Genomic DNA, 26046 nt, shown 5'->3' on the forward strand with positions numbered 1-26046 from the left:
CCTGGAGCTAAACTGTTGCATGCCATTTTCTGCAGAGTTTGATCTGCACTATTAAGTGCTCAGTATTTTCTTTACCTTCATATTTCAGAACTGTTATACAGAATTCTTTTTCAAATATGATTGCTCAGTCTCTGCTTTCCAGATGACATATTATGGTGTTAAATTTCTGGTTTAAACATCACTTGTGATCTTAACAGCACACAGTTACAGAACCCAACTTCACCCCTGAGAAGTTCCAGTAGAGCAGGTGGCAGGATACCGGGAGATTAATTTATGTCGTAAAGCCTCCAATTCAGTTGTTAATTCAGGTTTCTGCTCTCTGCTTCTGTGGGTAGAAAGTAGATGTTGCCATTGATATTCCTTCATGAAAATACAAGATAAAAATAAGACAAATGGTCATAAGAAAAAAAAGTTGGAGCTTTAATCTAAATATTAGGTTTCAGTTAATGGTAGGAGAAGGGTTGTTGTTCAACCTACTAGAGTTGAAATGCAATTGCCATATAGGATTTTGCTGTTTTATTTGTTGTTAATCACATAAACAAGTGGAAGAAAGGATGGGGGGAGTAAAGTTAATTTGAGAAGAGATAAGTCTTCTGAGACCAATCTTAAATCTTGCTGAACCAGGGAGGTTAAAATAGTACTCACTGAGCACTAAATTTAACCTTTTGAGTATTTATTTCCTGTAGGCTGATTAAATTGTCTAGTCTCAAGGGAGCAAGTTTTTTCACATTGTGATAATGATTGGTATTCAATATCCAATTTAGGTTGTTTGTTTAATAATTCAATCTTCGTGATGAATCTTGGTAAGTTAAACTTTTTGCATATACATCTGAGTTGTAGTTGAAAAAAAGGCTTAATATCTAATGTTAATAGTGCATATATACATTTATCTTACATACTTCTGTTTTTCAATAAATAGTATGATTCTGCAACACATTTGTTTAGTTTCATAATTATGTTGCCAACGTTTATGAGACACCAAGGGACAAACTTCAAATTATCTATATGGTGTCCAGTAAAATTTTCTTAAGAGCTTTGTTTCTGAGAGGAAAAAATTACCATAATGCATATAAAAGGATAATGGCTATTCTTCAATCAAGATGCTTCCTGGTCTCATGTGACCTTTTAAGTCCCAAGCTATCAGTCAAGGTTTTTGAGTTAGCAGCTACATTCCCTCTCAAGAGAAAGCCCTGATAAATTAATTTGAATCTGTATTTTTCTTGACCACCCAGGGATGTGTTGTAGGTATCTTTCATGAATGATGACTCTGAAAGATGGAAAGCAGTTGGGAAGTGGCAGGCAGTATTTATTGGGGCAATGAAAAAAGAGTTATTATCTCGAACGTCAGTGTTGCTTGGATGAAGCCTGCTTTAGGCATTTACATCTAATAGGTGCTTGTTTACATATTTGCCTTCTTTCTAACTCAAGTCACTTTAATCCAGTCACTGGAAATGGTATGTGCTGAAACTGAAAGGCAAAATGTCATACTGCAGCGGAAAGCTGGATAGCAAATGGTAAGGTGGCAGCTTGACGGAGAAGCGGATGAAGCGGAGGGGTGTAGAGGAGCAGACTGGTTAGGCAACATAGACCTGGGGGGGGGGGGGGTGGGGGTGGAGAAAGCAGCTGAGAGAGGAACTGAAGAGGAAGGAAGTACCTGGTAGAGGATGTAGTTCTGTGAAAATGCGTAGAGCCTTGGAAAGAGAGGACAAATGTAGGGATTAGGTGAGGGGGAGGAAACCGTGAGTGGGACTTGAGAGGCATGAGCACTGAGATGGGATGGCTGTCCTCTGAAAGAAAATCTTGGAGACAAATAGTGCTTGTTGGCCCTGATAACAGTGTCTCTTTTGGGCTCAAGATTATTTCTTCGCTCCGGAGTAGCGGTTCCCAAAGGGTTGCTTTCAGTTAAGTACTGTGGTATTTTGGGCGCAACTGTGTTTATTTAAACACGTGCAGTCATGGAAGTATGAAATGGTCACATAAGACAATCCCTTGCAGCAGTCTGGGGCCAGGTAGAAGTAATCAGTAATGTGAAAGTACAGCTGCTAACTTTAAGTTTATAGAAGCTGACTTAAACTTATGTTTTGGGGTGAAAACCTGGTCTGAATCAGTCTCTGATGTATTTCCACTTACTTGTGATGGTATCCACTGAGTGCTTGAGTTTTCCCGCTGTACCTGCTGTGCATCTCTGCTAAGGGCTCACTTCATTTCAACTGTGGATTTCTGCTTAAGAGTATTACTGTGGGTGAAAACCTGGACTTTTCTACTCTGTTGTTTGACTGTATTGTACCTAAGTGAAAATGCTGACATGCTCCCAAACTGCAGTAACCTTTTACTCTTCAAGATTTTGAAAATTGATATTGGCTGTCCCTTACTGTCCTGCAGAGTGCATATTTCCAGCTCTGAATATGCATGATGTGAATGCTGTAAAGCTTATAGGTCAAATGCTGTTTCTGAACCTAAAGAAGGATATTCACTAAAGCTAACTAGATCCATCATACAATCGGTGGAAAGAGGGAGACTGCTCCACAGGATGAGAGTTCAGTGGCTACATCCACCGTGTGCTCCATCTTGCTTTCTAGAAGGACTGATGACTACACAGGGAACCAAGGAGAGCAGTACATTATGCTAAAATGATTATTTGTGAACACCCTTTGAAATGTCTTAGTCCAAACACTGTCATTTACAAATTCCCCATTTGCTTTCCACTCGTGTGGCTTCAGCAGCATTGGTTAAAGTTGGCTGGTTTAGCAAACATTTTTTGTCATTATGTGTATTTGCTATTACATTCTTCAAGTGTAAATCATGGAAAAGTAAAAGCATTAAGTGGTTGAATAGTAATAAAAATATCTCAACCTGATGTTCTAGAGATATAGATATATATACAGCCATTTATAAAAAGAGAATAAAAAGGGAAGAAAGAAGAAAGGAGTATCAGTTGGGAAACATCTTATGTGTTCCTGGCAGTTTTTAAAGCTGCTATAAGTTTTAGTAGTTCTGTTCTTCAGCAAAAGAAACTAATATTTTTTCAATTTAATGAATTTAATAAGTAGGTGATATTAAACAGAATTTTAAGTTACAGCTTTTCTTTAAATGCAGCTGAGTAAATGTTCAAAGTATTTCTTGTTTAACAAAATAAAAGCTGATAATTTAGCTTTTAAAAATATTCCTTTGGGATGTAGAGAGTTTTCTCATAGTTTCTAGACTTCAAGAAGGTGTCCCATGAGTAAACAATAATTTGCATCTTTTCTCATGGATTTTGTTCCTTCTAGTGAGCTTTTTAAACCATTTGTTAAAGTGGAATGTGTGATCCTTTTTCACTGTATTTTTTTAACAGAATGCTTTCACGTGTGAGTACAATACCATTCATAAATGGTCATCGTCCATTACTAAATAGATGATGTTAATAGAGGATTCTTAATGCATTCACTAAGCATCTTAATTAAGATTGGATAACCTGGTTTATACCTTGGGAAATAATGCAAGATTCAGTTCCAGCTTGTTGGCTCTTGACCAACCCTGCTTAAAGCTGCTGGCCATCATGGTCTTATGCCTCCCATGCCTGTAGTTAGGGTTTACCTGTTGAATATGATTTTGATGACAATTCTAATGAACTTTCATATATGGAATAACACTTTTACACCATGGCAACGATATCAAAACATTACTGCTCTTCCTGCATTCATTTTCTTTTACTGGCCAGAAAAGTGGTTTGTGACTAGGGACTCTGAGAGACTTGTGAAAGTGGAGAACTGGTTTTTGTTGGAGTTGGGTTATTTTTTTCCACCACTTGATCTATAGGCTCAGTGTAGGTCAAAAGTCCCAAGACAGAAAGTATGCATATATTAAAATTAACTAGAACTTCCCCTAAACTAAATAAGCAAACTCCCCACATAACCCAGCTTTGACAGAAAGATACGTGGAACTTTCTTCTCCTCTTCTCAATAGTAGCTCTACAGGTCTCTCTCGTAGCAGGTTAAATTGAGCCCACAGGGGTCATCGGGACATTTTTCCCTATAAAGATTGTAAAACCACCTACCTTCCTCTAACGATAGACGCCATTTCTAAAAGCATAAAACCTCTTGGGCTCAGGAGCCAAAAGCGTAACTGGAAGCCTGGTTTCTAAAAGCGCAGTTCAGGGCAGATCATCATTTGCTGAGGCCCGCACCGGGCTGTCACAGCAGATCTTTGCCGGCATTGCTCATCCCTTCCCACCTCCTACGGGGTGGCTGGGCTGGGCTGTTCCCAGCGAGGGTGCTGGGTACGGAGACCCGTGGAAGTTAGCTGACAGCATGAATAACTGGCTGGAGGGGGAAGGTCAAAGCATCTGATAACTGGGGCTTCTAGTACTTTCCAGCAGTAACTGCAAGAGGTATTAATTTTGTCTGTCAAAACAGACTAAAGCAGTACTTAGGAGCTGAAGATTATTCATTTAAATTATGAAAAGGCTAAAGTTACAGTGATGGATGTTTCGAAGGATGCAAGAGGGGACTAAAGTTATATTTAAATATGAATCCACTGTGAAGCTGTCATAACATCCCTTACAGTAAAAAGTGAAATTGCTGAGCTGCAAGATTTGTTTTCTGAAACTATACTTGGGTCATATCCAGTCTTCTCCTCCTACGGTATTTCTCAGATTAGGGAATTTAATCTTTTAAAGTCTGGCTGTTTAGTCGGTACTGACCCTCGTGGTGGTTGTGGCATGAGAGCTTTCCATGGAGCTCTGAGTTTTGGCTGGGTCCCACGGGAGGTATGTTGGTTGCATGAAAGGGGCTTGAACCTCCACATGGACATCCTCTGGAATTACTGATTTTGAATAACAGGAAATACAGGTTAAGTGCATTTATTCTTCTCAAGAGTCCTTTGGGTCCACCAATGGTTGAATTTACCTTTATGAAAGTATGTTTTGAGTGCTGGATATAATGCATTTCAAATCTCAGCTTCAATGAGATGGCAGTGATAGAGTATATATTAGTATCCTCTCTGTTATAAAACTAACATGGACTGTTTCATTTCTAGTTCAGCTTTTTTTTTGTTCATTTTAAAAAACTATATTAGGTGCTTCAAACAAATATAGTTTTGTTCTTTTGAAGATTAATTTGGAAATTGTAATGGTGGAACTTATCATCTGATTGCATTAATAACAGCTGACTTCATCCTGCCATGTGAGATGCAGTCAGTGTGGGTCTCAGTAGAATTTTCTTCAATTTGTTACAGAAAGGTACCCATGATGATGATAGTGGTATCCCACAATAACATGTACAACTAATTTTTGTGTTGTTTCTTGTAGGACCTATTGCAGCTTTTATAACCATAATTCTTGTAAAAAGTCTCTCATAGAAACATTTAAAGAGGTGTACTTAGAATTTGTAATGTGAATTGACAATATAGATAGATTGGTGTATCTTCTGAGGGGAAAAAAAAAGAGACGGCTTTTTGGCAAATCTTTTGTCACAATCTTAGCCTTTATTTGCTTCCTTGTGATTAATGTTTTGTATTTCTTTGTTGGGTTTCTTTGGGGTTTTTTGTGGGGTTTTTTGTCCTCTGGCAAGGTACTTTTCTACAGCTTTCCCCATCTTCTAAGAGAAGAGTCTAGGAAAAAACTTGGGTAAAAGACTGGGTAAAATATACGCTTCAGTGTTTATGATAAAGCAATTGGGAGTGGGCAAGGATACATGAGGACATCTAAAGCTTTGCTTGAGGTGTATTGTCCTATTAGATATACGTGATCCCACTAACACTACAGCCTTTTAAATGTTTGAAGCCAGGTATTTTTGAACAAAGCTTGTGAATAAGTGACTTGCATTTACCGTAAGTATGAGGATTCTCCACCCTGGGAGTTTATATCTTGATATCCTTGATTAGATAGTCCCTTGAGGAGAGCACTGTAGACACAGATACAGGCTTGGTGTGTTTGCTCATCGAGATACTACTGCTTTCTGCAGTTCTTTACAAACTGAGGGGATTTTTAAAGACTTTATGGCTACAGACGTATTGGCACAGGAGGAGACCTTGTGAAAAGTGTGTGTGTTGTCTTGCAACAAAGTGGTCTTTTTTTAAAAGACATGACATATTTCTCTAAGAGCATGCATGTTTTGCCTTTTAGTAAATTTTATATAGTTCACCTTTCCATGCTTCTGTGCAGATTCCAGGATGCTAAGTACTGCTATGGTATTCTCCACTCCCCCCACAATTTCCATTATTAAAAGATTGGTGAACACAGTTAGTTAAAAACTTGTCTTGGATTTCACAAGTTTCCTTTTTGGAAGAGGATTACAATTTTTGTCTGTGGCAGCCAGAATTTCTTTTTTCTGCAGTGCATATTATAAAATACAAAGCTGGCTGATTGGTGAATTCAGCAAAAATAAAATAATTTGTTCCAATATGTTTAGACTTTTAAACGCTGGTATCTTTCTCACTAGCATCAGTCCATGCTTTATGGCAGTTGGTTTTCCACTTTTGACAGTGACTACAGTGTCTTCCAGTAACAGTCATCTGCATACTCCTACCCGTCTTGTACAGATCAGGTGGCTTTGTGGTATTAGTAGAATGTAAACTAGCAGTTGAAATGGGATTACTGGAATTAGTCATCTGGATGGAGAAGATTTAAATTGGCCTTGATTGAGGTCCTTACAATTATGAAGTAGACAGTAAAGCCATTATGGTCAAAGAGGAAAAATTATAAAAAGAAATTAAGATGCAATGAAAAATGAAAGAACGGATTTATTTTTTTTTTTTAATGTTTTGTGTATTTAAAAAGAAATAAAGGCATGATATTACCTTGTATTTTTCTGATCAGCATGGAAGTTTCCTTGGGGCAAGAGATAAGAGAAAACATACCATGAAATAATTACTTTTTAAAAAGGGAATTTCATAGCACTAAGAAATGCTTTTGCTGTGGAAATCAAGTGGAGGAAAACACGCATAGTTATTCTTTCAAAATATTTCTATATAACTCTGTGTGTGTGCCTAACAGACTTGTTTAAGAGACCTTTCATCTCAGTATCTTTATGTCATATAAAATAGAGCATTTCAATGAGCAGCTTATACTTTTTTCTTCTGCTGCTTTTCTGTTTTAGGGAGTCTTTCCTTTGTGTCTCAATCCTGGACTTCTTTCTTAGGATCCGTTCTCCTCCTGGTGTTATTCTTCAGTTTGCTTTCCACCAGAGTGTTCTTCTACACTTAAGACTTTTATCTCCATGTTTTCCCTTGAATTCTTCTCCCTTAGTGTGGACTAATAAAACAATTTTGTTTTAGAGCATGGCAAGAAAAGAGTGTGACTCCTAGCCTAGTTTTCTCTCCATGTGCATGGACAGTTCTTCAGCACGTGAATTATTAGCTTCTTTCTTCTGATGGGAAAGAGGGTATTAAACCATCCTGGGTGGTGCATGTTTTGCTTTTCCATTGCTCTGTGCAGCACGCATTTGACCAAAAGACTGAGTAGGAAATACAGCTTCAGACTCAGTGGAGCTACATAGGTCCTGTGTAATCAAGTCTTTGTAATACTGAAGTAATAAATTCTTCCCCCAATCTCACACCTTGGAAGTAGTCTGAACTGAGTTTTATTCTTGGCCTATGGCTTGCCATTTCCACCTCCTCAGTCTGATAGCTGTTGTCTAAGGAATGTTAGAATTTGTCTTTATTTTTGGTCATTTCCTCTCCCTCATGTACAGTATCAAACTGTTGCTACCCGGTATTCTTGTGCTACCACATGTAGCTTTTCTCCTTTGTTCTGGTGGAAGAAGTAAGGGGTTTTTTATTGTAATTTTCAGTAATTAAACTGATTAGAATTAAACTGGTGGGGAAACTGCATTTGATTACACAGGCAATACAGAGGAGGTAAAACTCATCTAACTAGGTTCCTTTCCAGCCTTTAGGCTTTTAATAGCTAAGTTAATTTCCTAGAGGAATATGGGCTGATTGAAGGAAAAACTATAATCATTAATTGCAGTAGATTTAATTTGTTTGAAGTATAAAGAAAAGACTGTCTGAGACTTCAGGGGAAGAAAAGAGCCGTACTCCTGTGCAGTCACTTATTCCAGCCACAGTAGTATGGTTTTTGCTGCCTTTAATAAATTGTGGTAAAATTTTTGGACTGTTTGTGGGTTTTATATGTAATGGTAGGATTGATATTCTTAGATCACAACATTATCAGAGATAAATTAACAGGACAACTCTTCCTGCAAATCATGACCATAAACTTACACTATGTGTTTAGTAGTGTAGGTTTCATATTGTAATCTATCTACCTGATGCTTCAGGGCCATAAGATCTTCTCTAGCTATCCAGTGAACCATTTCTTTGCTAATGTGGTTATAGAATATGAGATTGTTCTAGTTGCTTTCCAAGAGAAAATAGAATTTTCTGTATTCAATAGTGGTTGTTTTGGTTTGTGGGGTTTTTTTTTTTAATTGGCATTTAATTTCTTTCTCCCTGATGATTAGAGCATGTGACCAGTGTTTTGGGGCCTCTCTCTATTAATTGCCACTAGAGAAGTAATTTTATAGAGAGCTTTAAAAGGTGATTCATCTTTTTCTTTTCTGAGCAGCTATAAAAACATACTCTACCTGCCTTACAGATGTGCTTATATGTAGCATAAGATGCCTGTAATGTCCTTTGACATTACTGGTCTCTGTATTTGTATAAGCAACATTTGTACTTTGCCTAATTCTTTGTTTTCTTAGTATATTTTTGAAAAAGTACTCAGCTGACTCATAAATAACGGTAGTAGTGTTAGAATAATGAAATGAAGTGTTTGCTATGCACAAATGAGATTATAGTATCCCTGCTGGTGTTTCCTAGATGTGGAATAGATCCCTGTGAGTTACATACTAATCCTGGATGCAGAAGGTCTATATAAAACCTTGGAGCTTAAGATTTTGAATTTTCCTGATATAAAGTATAGAAGGAATGATAACTCATCAAAATACCAGCTTATTGAGAGGATATTTTCAGAAGGTTGGTTTACATGGGCTGTATACATTGCAGCATTTGGGAGAAAAATGACTAAACTTGGACCACACACAATCATCCTAGTGTGTTTTTTTGTGGTACATGTATTTGTCTTCCTTTTTCCCTTACAGGAAGATAGGTAAACCAAAAGCATAGAAGGGCTTATTAGACCAACAGTTTAAAAATACTCAGTAATAGGAAAAAAAGGAGGAGCATATTTTGAAGTGATTAATCAGCTTTCCCAAATTTATCTTTGGTCTAATTGTCTTTAGAAATTGTTTGTAGGATTTTTTTTATATTTTTTTTTTTTTGCTTTGCTTCCTCTGTCCTGAGCTCTGATTAGCAAGCCACAGTCCTTTTTATTGAAGCTTTCAGTGAGAATACCTCCAACAGTTAGGTGCTATGGTATACAAAAAAGCTTACAATTGAGTTGTGGCCCAGGCAAAGGGTCAAACTTGTTCACTTATTTGTTTTACATGGTGGTACTACTCTTGAGTCAATGGGCAAACTGTTACTAGAAGCAACAAAAGAAAATGTTAGCAGAAATCGTGAGTACAAGCAGTTCTTGTGGCTTTGAGTAGTGGTTATAACTGAAAGGGTTTGTGGTAGAAGTGCTTGAGGTGATGATGGTAAATTAACCACAAGCATCTTTTCCACCAGAGGGTGAATTCACATCATCTGTCTTGGGTTCACAAAACACAGATGTCCCACATTGCCACCTGACAGTGCGTACCTCTCATCACTCGCCATTTAGGGAAATCAGTCTTCCACATGTGGTCTTCTGATCGATATACAAAAGTCATGTCTGCTCTAGACAACTGAAATACATTGCCTAACTGGGAATAGCCCTACATGACGAGGTAGCACGAGTGCTGCTTGATATGGGCAACATTTTCATATCTAAATTTGCCCGGTGGAATTAGCATGAAGCAAGGATGGGAAATTTTAGGGTTGACTCTCTGCTGCATATACTATGAAGCTATTGATTTAGGTGTTGCAGCTTGACGATTTCTCTTTCCGCATGGCGTTATTGGCGTGCGACAGTGCAGCCAGCCAACCCTCCTGTTGTGCTTCAGAGAAAATGAAAGATTCTTGTCCAGCCTAACCTCAGTAAATTTTTCATCAAAGCCTTAATACTGCTTCTGCCAGATATTTTCTGCTTGAATGCACAATCTTATAACAACAGTGCTTATTTACTGCATTTTTTTATATAATAGCTTTAATCTCCATCATTAAGAAGTGCCTGTAATCTTAGTGTTAAAGAGGTATCTTGAAACTATAATAAAACTGACTCCTTGCTTTATTTCTCATGCAGCCATGGGGTAGCCAAGGAGCAGGTGTGCAGCTGATACACAGGCAAATAAGGTGCAGGGCAATTTCTGGTAGGCAGGTGACTGAGCAGTAAAGGCTCCAACCGGACGATTGTTGAGATAAGTCAACTGTGAGCATCTGCAGCTAGGAAAGATTAGAAACCCCCAAAAAGCTGACGGGAGCAAAGAATTGTCCCACACAATCTGAAATCCTGTCATTGCTGGGGATTTCATCTGGGCTCTTGGCTCTGTCATGCCTTTGAAAATATCTACAGGCCTTCACATCATTTTGATTACTTGTGAGCTCCCTTTTCTTTAAAGTTCCTGAATAGAGTTTTTTAAGTTTTCTGGGCATGTGAAAATGGTAAGTGTACAGTAAAAGTATTTTTTTTAACTTTAGATTATGTTTCTCCATTTTAAGACATGTAACGGATTGCATGTTGCAGGAACAGTAAAATGGAGAAGATAATTGATCTCTCTCTGACTAAGCTGACTTACTTTTACCATAAAAGAGGCAATTTCTGATTTCTCTGATAAAGTTAGTTGATGGCTACACTTTATTCTTAATATCTTTTATGGCCTTCTCAAGATTTTTATTTTTAGCTTATAGATGGTAACTTTTTGAAACAATCAGTTAAGATAAGTATGGATAGTGTGTTTGACAACAGTATACAGAAAGATTTGGGACAATATTCCGATGGACAGTGTGGGATGTCCAGTCCATATTTTACTGTAATAGATTATTCTTGGTTTGACTGAAATACTGAGGTTGTTAAGTTCCACTTTCCCTTATAAAGGAATACATGACCATTATTATCCAAATATTTAGCCCTATAGCAACAGTTTGGGCCTATGTTTGAAAACAAAAAAAGTGCAGTAAAATACATAACCAGATTCTCTGTTTCTTCTGTAGTGTGGCTCACACTGACCACAGTGGGAGCTGCTTGTAATTTCAGGCTATATAAAGAAAGGATCATTAGAAAGGTTATACAACACGTTCATATGCAGAGCATGTTAACATTCGCCCCGTTGGATGGATTTTAAAGTAGACCTTACTTCAGTGCTTTACTTGTAGGCTCTTCACATCCTACATGTCTGCGCTAGTTGCTTGCAGGAGCTTGTAATTCATTGTCAAAATCTTCCTTCCAGGCTGCTCTTGGAAAAACAGTGCAGTAACACCTTGCCTTCCTCTAGCTTTGCGGCAAAATTTGCAAGTGAAGTCTTGTCTGCATAGCTGGAAAAAAGTGCCAGGGCTGTCTTGGTAGGGCATGAGGTGTGCCTTCCCCCCCCCCCCCCCCCCCCCCCCCGTTTCTTTTTTCTTCTTCTTCTCTTTCTTTCTCTTTTTTTTTTAATGAATATTGTTTGTGAGTCTTAATACCCTAAAAAAAACAGTGGTGTAGCCGCTTACTACTTTTACTCCAAAATACGCCCACCGAGGTCAGCCCTGCAGCTGTAGCCAGGATTGACCTTGCTTAGACTGCTGTTGAGTAAATCAGAAGCACCACGGGGTGTGCCTGCACCCCAGGGTACGCCTGCACCACAGGGTACCTCTTACTGCTGGTTACCCTATGGAGAAATTCACTGTTCTGCTCTCAGGGCAAGGCCCCAGGTAGCTTCTTTTCAGCGGTGGCCTTTGATTTCATAACAAGTTAGTGAGTTTTATTGTTTTGAAGCCTGAATGTTGAATATTGGCATTTCAAGTCTGCAATATGTTAGTTTTTATCACCCTTTGATTTCTTTTTGATTTTCAGAGCATAACTGTTGTAGTAAAACTTTTTGCAATCAGACATTTTCCTTCTTGAAATTGAATATTATGCAATTATTTCCTAGTGAAGGAAATTGAAATGAAATCTTGTGATTAGCTACACCGTAAGTACCATACCAATGTTTTAAAAATAAAAAAAAAGGGGGAAGAAAAAGCTCATAGGGTAGTGGTCTTGTGTACCAGGTAGACTTTGGGAGGTGCAGATCTGGTTGTAATTTTGAAAAGACAAAGGAAAGAAAGCACAAAGAACTTCACTCTAATTTTTTTCTGTTTTCCAGACAACTTGTTCTAGTACCTTTGGGATACTGGAAAAATGCATGAATAATACAATTTTCACTAATTATTTTGAAATAATTGCTACCAAAACTGCTTTTCTAATTGTGCAGCTAGAACCTAGGCCTACCTCTTACTCTATTTTGCGTAGGCTTTTAAATATTGATGATTACTCTGCTTAATGGATTAATTATATACTGCAGCACTTTGATTCCCTTTAATGTTACATTTGCAAACCACACAAGTGGCCCAAATTATGAGATGAAGAATTGGCTGTAGCAGACTTGATGTTTTCTTCCTCATTATTCTGCCCTGCAGTAAGTTCCTGTTGCTTTACGTTTTAGCTCGGCTATATTCTAAAATACCTTGATGATCTAGAAGGTAACTTTACATGGTTGAGCAAACCACAAATTGACACACAAAATGGATGAAATCTTAATTCATAGCTTTCCCTTTAGCATCTGGTAGTGTGTGCGACAATTTATCACCCTGTGTTTTAGAATGAAATTATTCCTGCTTTGTGCCTTTCTCATGTTTGCCAGGAACAATGAGAGGAACGTAAAAAATGAGCGTGCCTTCTGCAAAGGGGTTCATGCAAAACATGACAATGGACGTTTCTGTGCTTACCAGCCAGTTTTAGCCTTTTCTAGCTCCTTCCCATTCAAACTGCAGCTTCTGATTCAACAAGTCTGTTGTTTTCTCCCTCCCAAGGATGAGATCAGCCTCATCAAACAAGTTCTTCTAACTGTCCTTCACAAGGTGCTGGCGGGAAACCTTTTCCTTTTGCATCACTTTCTTTCCTTTGATTTGTAATAGATGTTTCTGTCTAGCTGAAAATAATACCAGTGGATGGGTATGAAGGGTATGAATTTCACTGGTATGAACATGTGAACTGATGGTTTTGTGGGATTTCACCTAGAAAAGTTTTGCAGAGTTGTGTTTGGGACTGAAGACCTTCTGATGATGAACAACATTCTTAAAAACAAGTTCATCTGGATTTTTTTTATATTCATTTAAGTTACATTTTTTGCTGCGGTTGACTGACTTCCCCACCAATTGTGATTTGGAGTCCTCAGGCTACTGTAAAGTTTAGGCTTCTTTTAAAGTTGGAGCCTAATCTTCAGTCCATATGGAAGTTTATACAGCAGCATTTAGGAAGTACTCCAGGCCAAATGCCTTCTCTCATGTGTTTTTTTCAGTATGTGTTAGTCAACTTCAATTTCTGTTAATTTTCTCTCATTCTGCATTAAAGCAATTAATGTACTTCACTGTAAAGTAAAAACCTGTCATTTTGCTCCTTCTACTTTGAAGGTATGCCTCTGACGAACTCTAAATTTTAAATGCCAGACTGACTGCTGTGTGCTTATTTCTATACTGCGTTCACAGTACACTGATGCTGCTGATGACTGCTGCCTTACCTACATTGGTTTTTGTGGGTTTGGTGGTTTGGTTTTTTTTTTTGGGGGGGGGGGGGGGGGGGGGGGTTCACTCTTCATATCAGATTTCAGAGATGCTTTGCATATGACTGATTAAGCTTAATGGGTATAATATATAACTGTTAAAAATAGCTTTCTTGCATAAATGCACATTACATATTGACTTGGTAACATTAACAGAAGGAAAACAACTGAAAAGTTATGACAGTTATTGTTTACTTATTGAATTCAGAATATTGTGAAGGCAATTTCTTTGACAGGTTCATCTCCAGAGCACTTAATAATATTGCTGATTTTTTTTTTTCCTTAATCTACCTATGATGTACCCTTTACAAGCTTGAAATTGGAGATAATGACTACTTTATTTGAAAGGATGGCAAAACTTAGTTTTAACAATTTGTTCTCTATACAGAATTTGTGAGGGGAGGAATAGAATAGCACAGGTTATATGACAAGTAAACCACAAAGCCATTTTATTAGTTCCAAATACAAACCCTGTACTTTTAATTGCACAAAGCCTTCTGTTAGATTTTATTTAGCTTTAAAGCAGGACAAATTTGTAGTGTGCACTTTCAGTATTTGGGAAAAAAGTAAGGCATGGAAAATTCAGTCCCCTTCTTTTGTCTCCCACATCATCTGTTTTGCTAACACAGATGATGAAAACTTCATAAGCTGAATTGTTTGGACTCATTAGGTCACACTTCTGGACACCTTGGCTTTTTAGAAAGAGAGCTTAAGTTGGTGCTTCTTACTAACAATAAAATAAGACTGGGTAGACATTCACGTCTATTTACTGAGTTTTATTATGGGCGGAAGAGGAGGGGGTTTCTTAATACACGGAAGCTCAAGTCTTTGAGTGTGTATCGAGAATGTGATGTACTCTCGATCACCCATTAAAAGCAAGCAAACCTCCAAACTATTGGGCTAAACTCAGAAGCATCTTAAGAGCCTTCAGGAGCAGAGGGGTCGAGGCCAGGTCTTTGGCCGATGCAGGGATTGCTCCAGGGAGCTGTGGCATGAGGGCTGGGGTGCGCAGAGCAGCCAGTCCTCTGTGGGGACTGGCCCAGTGCCCTTGCACTCAGGGTGTAGCCGCCTATGTGAGGCTCCAGCTTGTGCGTGAGCCAAAGGATTCAATCCCGGTTTGGCTCTTTGGTGTTAGTCCAGAGGGGTGAAAGCCCTTTCCAGGTGTAGAGAGAAGCAACTTGTTTATAGAAATCTTCTGCACCATAGAAAACAGTTAAGTAAATTGCTGCTACCCATATTATGGAGCTGTTTCTGGTGGATGGTTGCATGCAGGTTATCGTCACACCCTCCATATTGGGTAACTATCTGAAGGCTATATTTACAGAAGGCATATAGGTGTCTGAAGATGCTAATAATGGTACTGACTGATGTGCCTAAACATTTCAAGTCGATCTTATTTTGTAGGCTGGGTGGTTTTCTAATTTCTTGTAGTCTCTGCTTTGCATCATTAGGCACTTACATAACTTTGCAAATCTGGCCCAGTCCATTGTTATAATGTTATTTTACCTCTCCTGATTGCTGTGGCTTTGTGTGCAAGGAATTATTTTGAGTAAAGTTAATTATAGTGGTGACTATATTGCAGTATATTGTGTATGGCTGATTTTATTTACTATATGTACTTTGAAACTACTTGATGTTCTTTAAGCCTATGGCTTTTTACTTAAAGGCACCAAAACACATCTCATGTTAAAAATGGTTGAATGTACAAGGTGCAGTTGTTAGCTCACTCTTCTTTGTTCTCTCTGCTTTCTTGAGAAAAGATCAAACAAAATGCAGTGACAGGTAAGGATGTTTCACAAAACATGTAGAAGAAATGTAGCTTCCCGTTCCATAAATTACTGGTACTCTGCTCACCAGCTGCCTGTTATGATGTTTTATTGATGGCAAAAAATGGTGTCTGAGGCAATAGAATGTCTTGCATCTTACAACACTGCCAGTTATAAAGACGTCTTCTTGAATAAATTTCACAATTAGAAAGTATTGACAAAAATATTTAATCTTTTTTACATCAAAATAAGCTCAAAACATCTGCTGCCAAAGTCAGACAATATCAAGTAATCTTTTAAAAGTATATTTTTATTATACTGACAGATGCATGGCTGCATGACATAGATGTCAATTTAAGTTACTAGTGCCATTAATACTTGACAAAGACATGCTCCCAGAAGAATTTATGTTTTTAAAATGTTGTCAGATGAGTATGTGCCAACAAAAAGTAACCAGAGTTATTCATCTATGTTGTTAACAAAGCTGAAAGCATGTTATCTCCAGAGACGTAACAAAAATTCGTATTCACATCTTTTCTATTCTCTAAACTCCACAGAAGTGACAGAAGAAAAAATAATTCTGTGTCTGCAAATGTCTGTTTAAGCAACCCATACATATATCCTTTTTCACTTTTTATACCTTTTGGCTTACTGTGCAGAAAGATTCGCGGTTTCATTTGAGGTGAACTTCTTCAGCATTCATGTGATTTCCACAAATTCAAAATAATCCTACTTCTTGGCAAGGATGCTGTTGTAAAGAGAACATTGAGGAAAATGTAAAGACCTGTGCCAGAGTTTCTGGTCTGCTCATTCAGTCAAAAAAGTATTTGAAAGCAATATGACTTAACTCATTAAGAAGGCTGAGATTTAAAACATTCATGTCCAGTTTTTATTTGTCAAATATGCTGGTATATTCATTACTCGAATTTGTACATTTTAGTAACCTCAGATTTCATTGTGTGTATTCCATGATGAGAAACTACGCTTACTTTAAATTCTTTCCTTCCAGGTGTTCTATTTTTCTTTTCTTTTCCTATTTTCCTTTCTCCCCACAGAAGTGTTTTGGAAGGAATTTTGTTTCTTAGAGCAAGAATGGAGTTTTCTGGGTAGACCAGACCAGTGTTCATGAAGTTTGCTTAGTAGTGCTGTCCTGGTGCTGCTACGCTATCTTAAAAAGCATAAAAGTCTAGTCTGTGGAGGTGCCCAGTCATTTGAAATACTGAATTTCTGGTTGAATCTGGGGTCATAAACATCTCATTAAGGGCTAAATTGTTATACTCAGTGATTAGAGACTGTTTTTTCTTTTAAGTGGATTTTTTTTAGAGTGGATTTTTTTCTTAGATATGAGGCTGAACTTTGAGAAACACTTTTTACTACTAATGCTTCTAATGTATCTAATAAAAAGAAATCTAGAACTAAAGGGCTGAAAGCCATATGACTACTTCTAGGAGTATTTCAGTTCGCTGTACTGAGGCAGACTGTGAAGGTGAGATCTGTCTCTCAAAATGCAGAGTTCAAGACTGCTTTTAAAGCAGTGGCAATGCACAGCACCTCCTGTGCTGTGATTTGTCTCATCCTGAAGCTGCTATTTAAAATACAGCACAGGAGCCACAGGTCCCCAAATACAGCTGGGTTTAAAAAAAAAAAATAAAAAAAATTATCATCCTCCTCCTCAATATTGAATCCTATGTTACTGATGCAGGCAAAAATATCTAAAATTAGATGAGCTCTCACCTCTGCTGCCTCCTGTGGGCCATCACCAAGTGAGATGTTTTGGATGAGGTTTTATCAGTGTGTGTTTATATTTCAGTCTGACAAGGAAGTATGTAGTTTGCTGGCTGCCTGACCACTCTGTGTAATCACTCCTTTTAGTACAAATGAGTACATATTAAAATAATATTTCAAGGTTTGTATAGTGAGTGGATTTTCAGAATTAATGCTCAGGAATCTATTGTAAACTGTAGTTTGGAAGGAGGCAATTTTAGAAAGGTTGGGCGGGTCGACTTGAAAGTGTAATGTGAGGAATGAAATGAGGTGCAAGAAGTCTTTACCGCACATTTCTTTGGAGCCCCTTTTATGCTTGTTTGTTTTCTTTTACTGTTCTTTGCCTTGGTAACTTGGCAGCAATTCAGTCTTCCTCTTTCCTCCCACCCCAAGTGTCCTACGGCTTGAAAATCTTGTGCAGCTCTAGAATAGAGAAATAAAGAGAAGAGGTTAGTCAAGATAGATTTACTAGTTGTCTCCAAATGTTGTAAGGTGTGCTACCTAAGGCTGGGCACGCCCTGAGTTAGGTGGGGGAGTTGTACATGCGCACAGTGTAGTGGTGCAACCTGGGGGGTAATTTGGACTACATCGAGTTTGGAGGTTGAAAGCTCTCAGGGTCCCACTGCCGGATGCTCATACCTTCCCATAGTTGAACCTCTATAGCAGGAGGCCCTTTCAAAGTGTTTTGTGAGACTTGATCATATGGGAGCACCGATGGACAAAATGCAGCTGTAGTTTAACACTGAGGGACTGAGAAGAGAGGCCATGCTTCCTCCAACGCAATATGATGTGATTACAGCCATGGAGCTGTGCTGACCTCCTCTCTGAATCCAGGTGAAAATCCCCAGCTCTGGCTGGGGAAAAGTATTTATTAGGTGCTAAGTGACAAGTTACTTCTTTAATGGTAAGGCTTTTCCAAAGATGGAAAGAGAGGTATATTTTATTGAACCTTTCAGGTACAGTCTGAAAAATCTGAAAATAAAAGTTCTTGCTTTTTGAGTAACACATTATCTTTCTGGAAAGGATACTGTGAATATAATTCAGTCATGTTCTTTCCTGGCATTGTTGGAAAATTGTTTGATTTTCCTTCTAGTATGCAAGCATAATTCTTTTTTAAAAAAAGTGCCTATGAATTATTACTGCAATTTCAATAGCTGTAGCAGATGCATTGCAGCCAAAAATCTATTTGAACTGTTTTTGCTGTTTCTATAGAGAAGTGTGTGGTGCTGACTTATAGTATATGTTATTAACAAGTTTTAGAAAGTATTGGAAAGATGAACATTGTCAGGAAAACTTAATGAGAAAAATGTAATTCTCTGAGAAGCCATCAAATGAAAGTTTGCAATGGGGATGTTGGCTTGGTATCAGGAGAAACTTTTTTAGCAGTGGAAACTTTGGTTACAGTGAGGTATAACAGGTCTTAGCTGTCTCTCATGTCTCTCAAACATAATTACTGAAATCCTAGAATTTGACTCATTCAAGAACTAGAATGGTAATTGTAGGTATATTCTATGGTGCCAGAAAGAATAAGCTTGAATGGCAGACTCATGGCAGTAGATGACACTTCATTACTTTTATTATCTTCTGATATGAAGTATGCTTGTTTTCATCTCAGATAAACTCATTTTACTGCAGAGAAGGTGATGTTACCTGTTGCAAGAGGCCTTTGGAAGCTGCTGTAAAAGTATTTGGGGCTCTGTTTAATTTGTGTCTATCTTTAATAGTGAATTTCAGTGAGGGGAGGAGCAGGTAAACACAGAAAGATTGGAGTTCAGTGGCACTCTTTGCAATATGTCTGCACACATTTATTATTACTATCGTTATGTCTTTTTCAAAGGCAATTTATATATGGCAATATTTTTTCCCTGCTAGCACTTTATAGAGGATAGCCAAGAGTCTAAAGCAGTCTTGTTATGCTATGTAAAAGCAAAGTAACTGTGACAGTGATGTCCTAGCAACGCAGTTGATTCATGGGATATAGATACATGAAAGTTAAGGATCTTGAGCTAATATAACAGTATGTGACAGCCAAAAAAGAGGATTTGCACTGTCTCCTCCAAACTGTGTTGCCCCATCTTCTCTTTCCTAGTCACAGCGTTCTGCCACTTGTGTATCTCTCCATGAGCCAGTTCAACTCAGTGGTGTGTCAGAAATCTGAAGCAAAAGAAATAGTGGATAATTTTCAGCTGGTTTACTGAGTTGCATCTGAAAGAGGAATCCAGACAGCAAAAAGGAAGTCAGGCACTTCTGTGAAAATGGCTACAAATAGCTTTGTTTTAGAAACAAAGATTATTTGCCCCATTTTCCTCCATCTAATCTTGCAGAGTATTAGAACCAGACTTGGATCAGAAAGGTGCATGAGAACAACCCTCTAGGTCTTGGTCTCAACAATTCACTCACTCGGTGAGTGTAGGAACAACTAGTCCTAGGATGGATAACGGTCCCTGTAGTTTGCAGTTTATTTTTATTTTTGTCAGCTATGCTGGTTACAAACCTGCATATTTATATCTTTAAAGAGCATTGTATTTTGAATAATCTAGAGCTATTTCCTGAGTCACTCTAAGATAATAGCATTAATGGTATATGTTGCTTTTAAAATTAGAGATCTTGGATATGCTATTTTGACGGAAAATCTAGCTTTTCCATGAAGACAGTTTCACTGCAGTGTCAGGGAAAGCTGGTTGCAAATGGTTGAGCTGAAAGTGGATGTTAACTCATGTTTGTAGAATATTGGAAAAAATGAGGAAGACAAAGGTAACTGTATTTTTTGTAGAAGTCTCAAGAAAGTGATGAAATAAAACAACAGCAGGGAATTTGCTGTTCACAGTCTTCTATTTAGGCAGCAGAGGGAAATCATAGAAACAATAATGTGTAACAGTAAAAAGTTTGGATACTGGAAAATACCTAATTTATTCTGTGTATCTTGTCATCTACCCTTGTCCTGGAGCAGGAAATGTTTTGATGTCTTGCTTCTCCTTTACTCATCAGGAAGCAATAAGAAATACCTGCGTCCATCCCTTATACTCTTGCTTTTATACTGCGTTTTATCTATGTTTTGATATGACAGGGATTTGTTTCCCACACATCTAAAGGGTGAATAATTTACTGAAGGCAGGCTTAGAAGCCTAGGCTTTCCTTCTGTTTTTGCCTAGGCTATGAAAGGAAAATGTTTGGCATGGCTCCAACTGTGCTAGCTTAATTTGAAGGACCATCTTGTATCACCATGCTCTGAAAATTGCTTTCCATAAGTGATTTATCCATTTCTGGCATGGGTGACCGGATGGTTGCAGTACAGAGGCAATTAAGCATACTGAGTGAAATCCCAACATTGCATGCAATGGTAAAACACCCTTTGATATCAATGGGGCCAAAGTTTCTCATTGCCATCCTCAAAGGTCCCATGTCATAGAAAACAAGGAGAGCTAACCCAAAGTGGCATCAAAGTCTATTTAAGTTTCTCTAAAATGAAAGACTTTTACTTCATTTGGTAATCACAAAGGAATGTGGTTTATAGAGTTATAAATTCAAGATTGTAATTTCATAAGCTATTCAACACATTACATTTAATAATTGTATTACTGTTTTATTTATTAGTTTATACGTTCAAAATATTGCAAAATAGTGCAAAGGTAAAGACTGCAATTGCATTTTACATAAATGCTTGGTTTTGCAATGAATATTTTTGGATAAGCAAAGAGTAACAAAGTTACTGAAACAATGGAAAATCTCCTGTCAAACATCTTCTCTTTTGGTTCCATCTATATTTGGGAAGCTCAGTGCTAATGATTCTCCTTTTTTTTCTTCTTGCAGCTAATTCCAGCCTTCTTGGAGGTGGAGGAGGTGAGTCTTGGCTTAATGCTCTATTTATTCTTAAATAAGTGTGAAATATATGCCGAACAAATGTAGTGTTTAGCTGGTTATAAAACAGTACGTGATAAGTTCAAAAGATGGAAATGTGAAATTATTAGATGGGCAAACTCACCAAAGTCGATAATGTTTCATATCACCATGAGGCAGGGTTTGTGACTGCTGCTCAATCCAGTTTCCCTTCTGGATTAGACTAGGACTGACCTGTGTATGAGGCTGACTGAAATATAAAGGAGCTGAACTGCCTTACGTTATGTTGTGTTTAAGTATTTAGGATTTTTAATTTACTTCAAGGGAACCTTGAATGGATGTTAAATAAACAGTTTTAAAAGAAATATTAAAAAATTAAAATGCTGTAAAAAGTCATTTTAGTAAATTAATGAGGCTTTATCTTTGTAGTTTTTTTTAAAAAAAGCCCTCAGTTGCTTACCCTATTCTGTTTGCCAGAATACTCAAGCAGATTTAAATACACATCTTTGGTGCATGTAAGATAAGCTACCAAGTCTGCTAGTAAGACAGAGATGCTCAAGTGCATATAGTGTGTATTGTTTCCAAATATATGGATGCTGTTTTATTTTAGTAGATCGATGCTATTTTGCTTTTTGTAATACTGTAGTACTGTGGCCATAAAAGCTTACACGAGTGTTAACAATTCAGGAAAAAAAACCCATGAAGAGCTTGATCTCAGTTTTCTGTGACTTCCCCTGCCTCCCAGAGGGAAGTAAAAGAGCTCAGTTCTGGAAATTTCACAGTGCAGAAGCAGTACAGGCAGCGACTAATCTTCCTTCCTGGCTGGAGTTAAAAGGACTTGATGATCAGAGCTTACATATGCAAGGGTAAAGGAAAGGGCTCTGTGAAAAGACAGAAGATTGCTGTTGCTTGTGAGACTTGAGGATAAGTCGTCAAAGCTTTTGTTTTAACAGCCTTAACTGAACAGGCCTCCCTTATTTGTGCACCATGAAAAGGTGCTTGACAACTGCACCCGGGTGTCTAAATAAAACTGTTCATGTTTCTCAGCTGTGTGTCTGGACACTGAAGTACAGAGAAGCCTTACCTGGTAATCCTGTTGGATTAATCTGTTTCTTTTGATTCGAGTTAGTTGTTTGCAGTATCCCAAATTTTTCTTTGTTTAAAAGATAATCCTTTAAAAGGTAATCCTTTGGTAGCCGTTCATGTTCCTGTGGAGCCGTCCGCTTACCTCCTCTCCAGCACTTGCTCCCAGCTGGTAATGTCAAAAAAAACAAAAACAAAACCAAAACCAAAATCAATGCAAATGTTCAAATTCCAATCAGGTTCCCAGAGCACTGCTACTGCTGAAAGGATTTGCCTATTGACTTTCTGTGGTATTTATTCAGCTGGACTGTACTTCAAAAGTTGATGTCCATTCCGTGTGGCACTAGATAAAGTGGCTCACCCTCTGTGGCAGATGGGATGAGCCCACGCCACAGGTCAAGTCAGGATTTTTTCTATATTTTATATGTTAAAACTGGGGGAGTTTCAATTGAGTTAATTTATTGGCAATTAAAAACATCTTGCACCACCCCCCCCCTTCCTGTTTTCCTGCCCCCCCTCAGGGCAGGCCAAGGTAATGGCAGCACAGAGACTGGGGCACCTTCTCTTCTGCTCTCCCCTCTCTCCTCCTGCCTTGGCATCTTTGTGGGCTTTTACCACCATTTCTTCAATAACTTTCCTCAGCAGCGTTGGGAAGCTGCTGTGGCAGGTTGAGTTTTGGCGCACAGTGGGTCCCGTAGGGAACCAGCTGCAACTGGCTGTGGGCAGCACAGGGCAGGCCCGACACCCTCCCACAGAGGAGGTCTCCATGCAGCTCCCCCTGGCCAAAACCCTGTGAAACACAATCCCAGATCCTTTAATCTTCAGTAGAAGGATAACAACGTACTCCATGCTTGCGATGCAGGTAAAAGACCAAATTTGACCATTATTTTATGGCGTAGAGTTTGACTGCTGATGGTTGAGGGGCTGCATTTTTGCTCTGGAGGTGCCATGAGCTGCCTTTGGGTAGGGTGGCTGACGTGTCCTCAGAGTGTGGTCGCTTAGGTTTTCTGAGCCTTTTGAGAAAAAATCCTGAGAATTTCACTGCCAAAGTACTCTACGAGTTTGGGCGGCTGCCATGGGGTGCCTGTGACTCCTTCCTTGGGTGCATGTGTTGGTTGTGCCCTCTTGGAGAAGCGAAGGGTGCCCAGGGTCTGCAGGCTGGAGCTTGCTCAGGGGAGCACAAGATGGCAGCACCCCTGGCTGGCCCACCTGCCTGCCACAGGCAGGTGAAGGCTGGAGCCCCTACCTCTTGGAAAAATTGCTTGCTACTGGCAACATGCATTTCTTTGTAGAAGGGATAGTTTTGTTTCCAGTTGAATGGTTTTGGATTTTAAATTCTGGATATATTTTTCCTTTTTGAAGAAGGAAGTGGCGGCAGCGCTCTATGTGAAATATTGCTAGTGAATTATTAAAACTTTATTATATACGTAAACACCAAAGCCTTCTTTTGATTGCAGATGCTGAATATTTATGATAATGCATAATACCAGTGTAGTTTCTCCAATAATGGGATTCAGATGTCTTCAGTAACGCTTGTTAATTTAATCTCTCTGTCACTGCTGGGGGTATGAATATGTATCTTAGTTTTACAGAAAATGAAAACTAGAAATTTCTTCTTGTCCAAGCTTGTGCAACAGGTTTTGTGATTTTGAGCTGCTTTTCAATTGTTCTCCATTTGGAATCTTTCCAGAATTGAACACAAATTAGTTGGAAATAGTTATTTGAACACCCTGATCTAACATTTGCAAATTACTCAATATGTATGTTAGGACCATCTGCTGGAGGAGAACTGTTGAGAAACCCAATGGGCAACGTTGTCAGTATACATAGTGCCCTTGGTTTTAAATTTAGGTGCTGGTGGTTTTGGGTGGCTGTTTATCATCCCTGCGTCACCTCAGAACCACATCAGGGCATCTGTGTACTTTGATTTCCCAGAGCTAGAGTAATGATTTGTTCTTGCATTCCCCATTTAAATGCTGTCTATTCATTTTTATGACCATTTGGAATGAAGAGATAAAAGCACAAAAGATACCAGAAACAATTCTTCACAGAACTGTTTAATCATAAAATCGAGAAACCCACAATAGGGTCTTAGAAGAATCTTTAGTTAAATATAGATGTTGAAGGTTTCTTTCTGTTTTTCACATAACTCTGAAGTTTCCAGGATTTCATTATGAGTTTGGTGAGTGAGCCTTTTTTCTTTTTCATTCTTTACTGGTTTTAATAATTGATTTTTAATTAGGAGGCATATTTCACTTTCAGGTCTAGATTTATCACACATTCAGCATCTCACTGCTGCTATTAACTTGCACAGAGCATTATGACTTATTTGTGCATCATGTATTATTTGTCCCATTATGTTCAACAGTGCAAAGGTGAAAATTATTAAGAAAATTACCTGCATTTGGAGAGAGTAAGGAAAAAACATTTGATATTTTGAGAAAAAGTGACCCCTTTTAAAAATGTATCATGAAGTTTTGGCTGTTGAGAAATGGAAATGCCCTATTTTTCTTGGCAATGTTTTTCTTTACATTCTTTAACAGCTGTGTAAAGGAATGAAAGTTTGTGGTTTCATGCACTTTGTTAAAGCAAAGTGAGCAAGAGCTGAGACTTCTGCTCCCCCTTAGGGTTTTGGATAGTCTGTAGGGTTTTTTAGGGTTTCGTGCCCCACTGTCCCCACTTAGTTTTCAGTTATTTTCCTTGGGGTTCATTTTTCCTTTACTTCATTTGCTGACTTTAATCAAGTTCCTGTAGCATGCTGATTTCTGGCTTGGCTTGCTTTCTTTAACCTTAAATTGAGGGTATATTTAAAATAGCAAACTAGGGATTTTTTTTTTTTTCCTTATAAGATTTTGTTGCCTATGCTAGAGTTGAGGAAGGAGACATCATCATTTAGTGTGTCCTGTTAAGAACATAATTTTTGTCAGCTGTGCATTTGAAAACAGTAATTTTGTCTTTAAAAACTCTGAGAGGAGACAGGTTATATTCGCAGTCTTTTGGAAACATTGTTTGGACCCAGTTTAAGTTGGTTGCCCCAAAAGATCTGTTTGCTTTTCTGTTTCTCTCCGTGTCCCTCTTTTTTGGCCACTGTAACTATGTCTTTTCTAGGGCTTTTGCTGGCATGGAAAAAATTAATTCCTATATAGCCATAAGTATGTTTGCATATCTTAAATGTAGACCAGACCTACCTCTTCAGTCTGCCAAGATACAGTTTGTAAGCATGTCATTTTAAGCAACTGTTACAGCATGGGGAGCTTGTATTGTGTTCATGATCACAGCAGGGAACTCGGTTTCTCTGTACGTTATCGGGTAGACTCCATTTTGAAAGTGGGATTTGCTTGCCTTCTTTGTTCGCCTTTATATCTGTGTTAGATTATTATAGTGGCAAAAAAAGTGTTTTCTCGTGATACAAAGAAATTACCACAGGCTGACTTCTATCCTGGAAAACAGGTTTATCACGAGGGAAATGAGCTGTTCAATGACTGGAGTCTTTTGCTGAGCCTGAGCACAAAATCACGTGGTGCAGGAGATGGACTTTGTGCAGGGGTCAGTATGCCACTTCAAAATGCGAACAGCTTACGCTAGTCTATGTGCAAGCATCTAGTGCCATGTCAGCCCAATAGGCTTTCTGAGATAGAGACATAGATCTGGCAGATCTGGGTGGGGTTGAATGTCGCTTTGTCTGGGGCAGCTGAAGTACCGGTAGGTACCAGTGTTCCAGCATCTGGGTGTTACCACTTGGGTCCAAACTGATGGTGGAGTTTGTCTTCAAACATGGGTATACCAGGTCTGTAGCACAACCATCATGGCTGCTGCTAATGCTATAGAAATAGACTATA

The 26046-nt window shown here is 38.4% G+C and overlaps 1 protein-coding gene across 4 annotated transcripts in view; it reads left to right on the forward strand.

Annotated features, from left to right (window-relative positions):
- Window positions 1–26046, forward strand: part of MACROD2 (mono-ADP ribosylhydrolase 2) — a 912387-nt gene that overhangs the window by 171542 nt on the left and 714799 nt on the right. For all 4 annotated transcript variants that reach the window (XM_049799615.1, XM_049799616.1, XM_049799617.1 and 1 more), the window contains exon 4: window positions 21098–21127. In XM_049799615.1, coding sequence (XP_049655572.1) covers window positions 21098–21127 — 30 coding nt within the window. The remainder of the gene's footprint in view (window positions 1–21097; window positions 21128–26046) is intronic.

Source organism: Accipiter gentilis, chromosome 5, assembly GCF_929443795.1.
Source record: "Accipiter gentilis chromosome 5, bAccGen1.1, whole genome shotgun sequence".
Lineage (NCBI taxonomy): Eukaryota > Metazoa > Chordata > Aves > Accipitriformes > Accipitridae > Astur > Astur gentilis.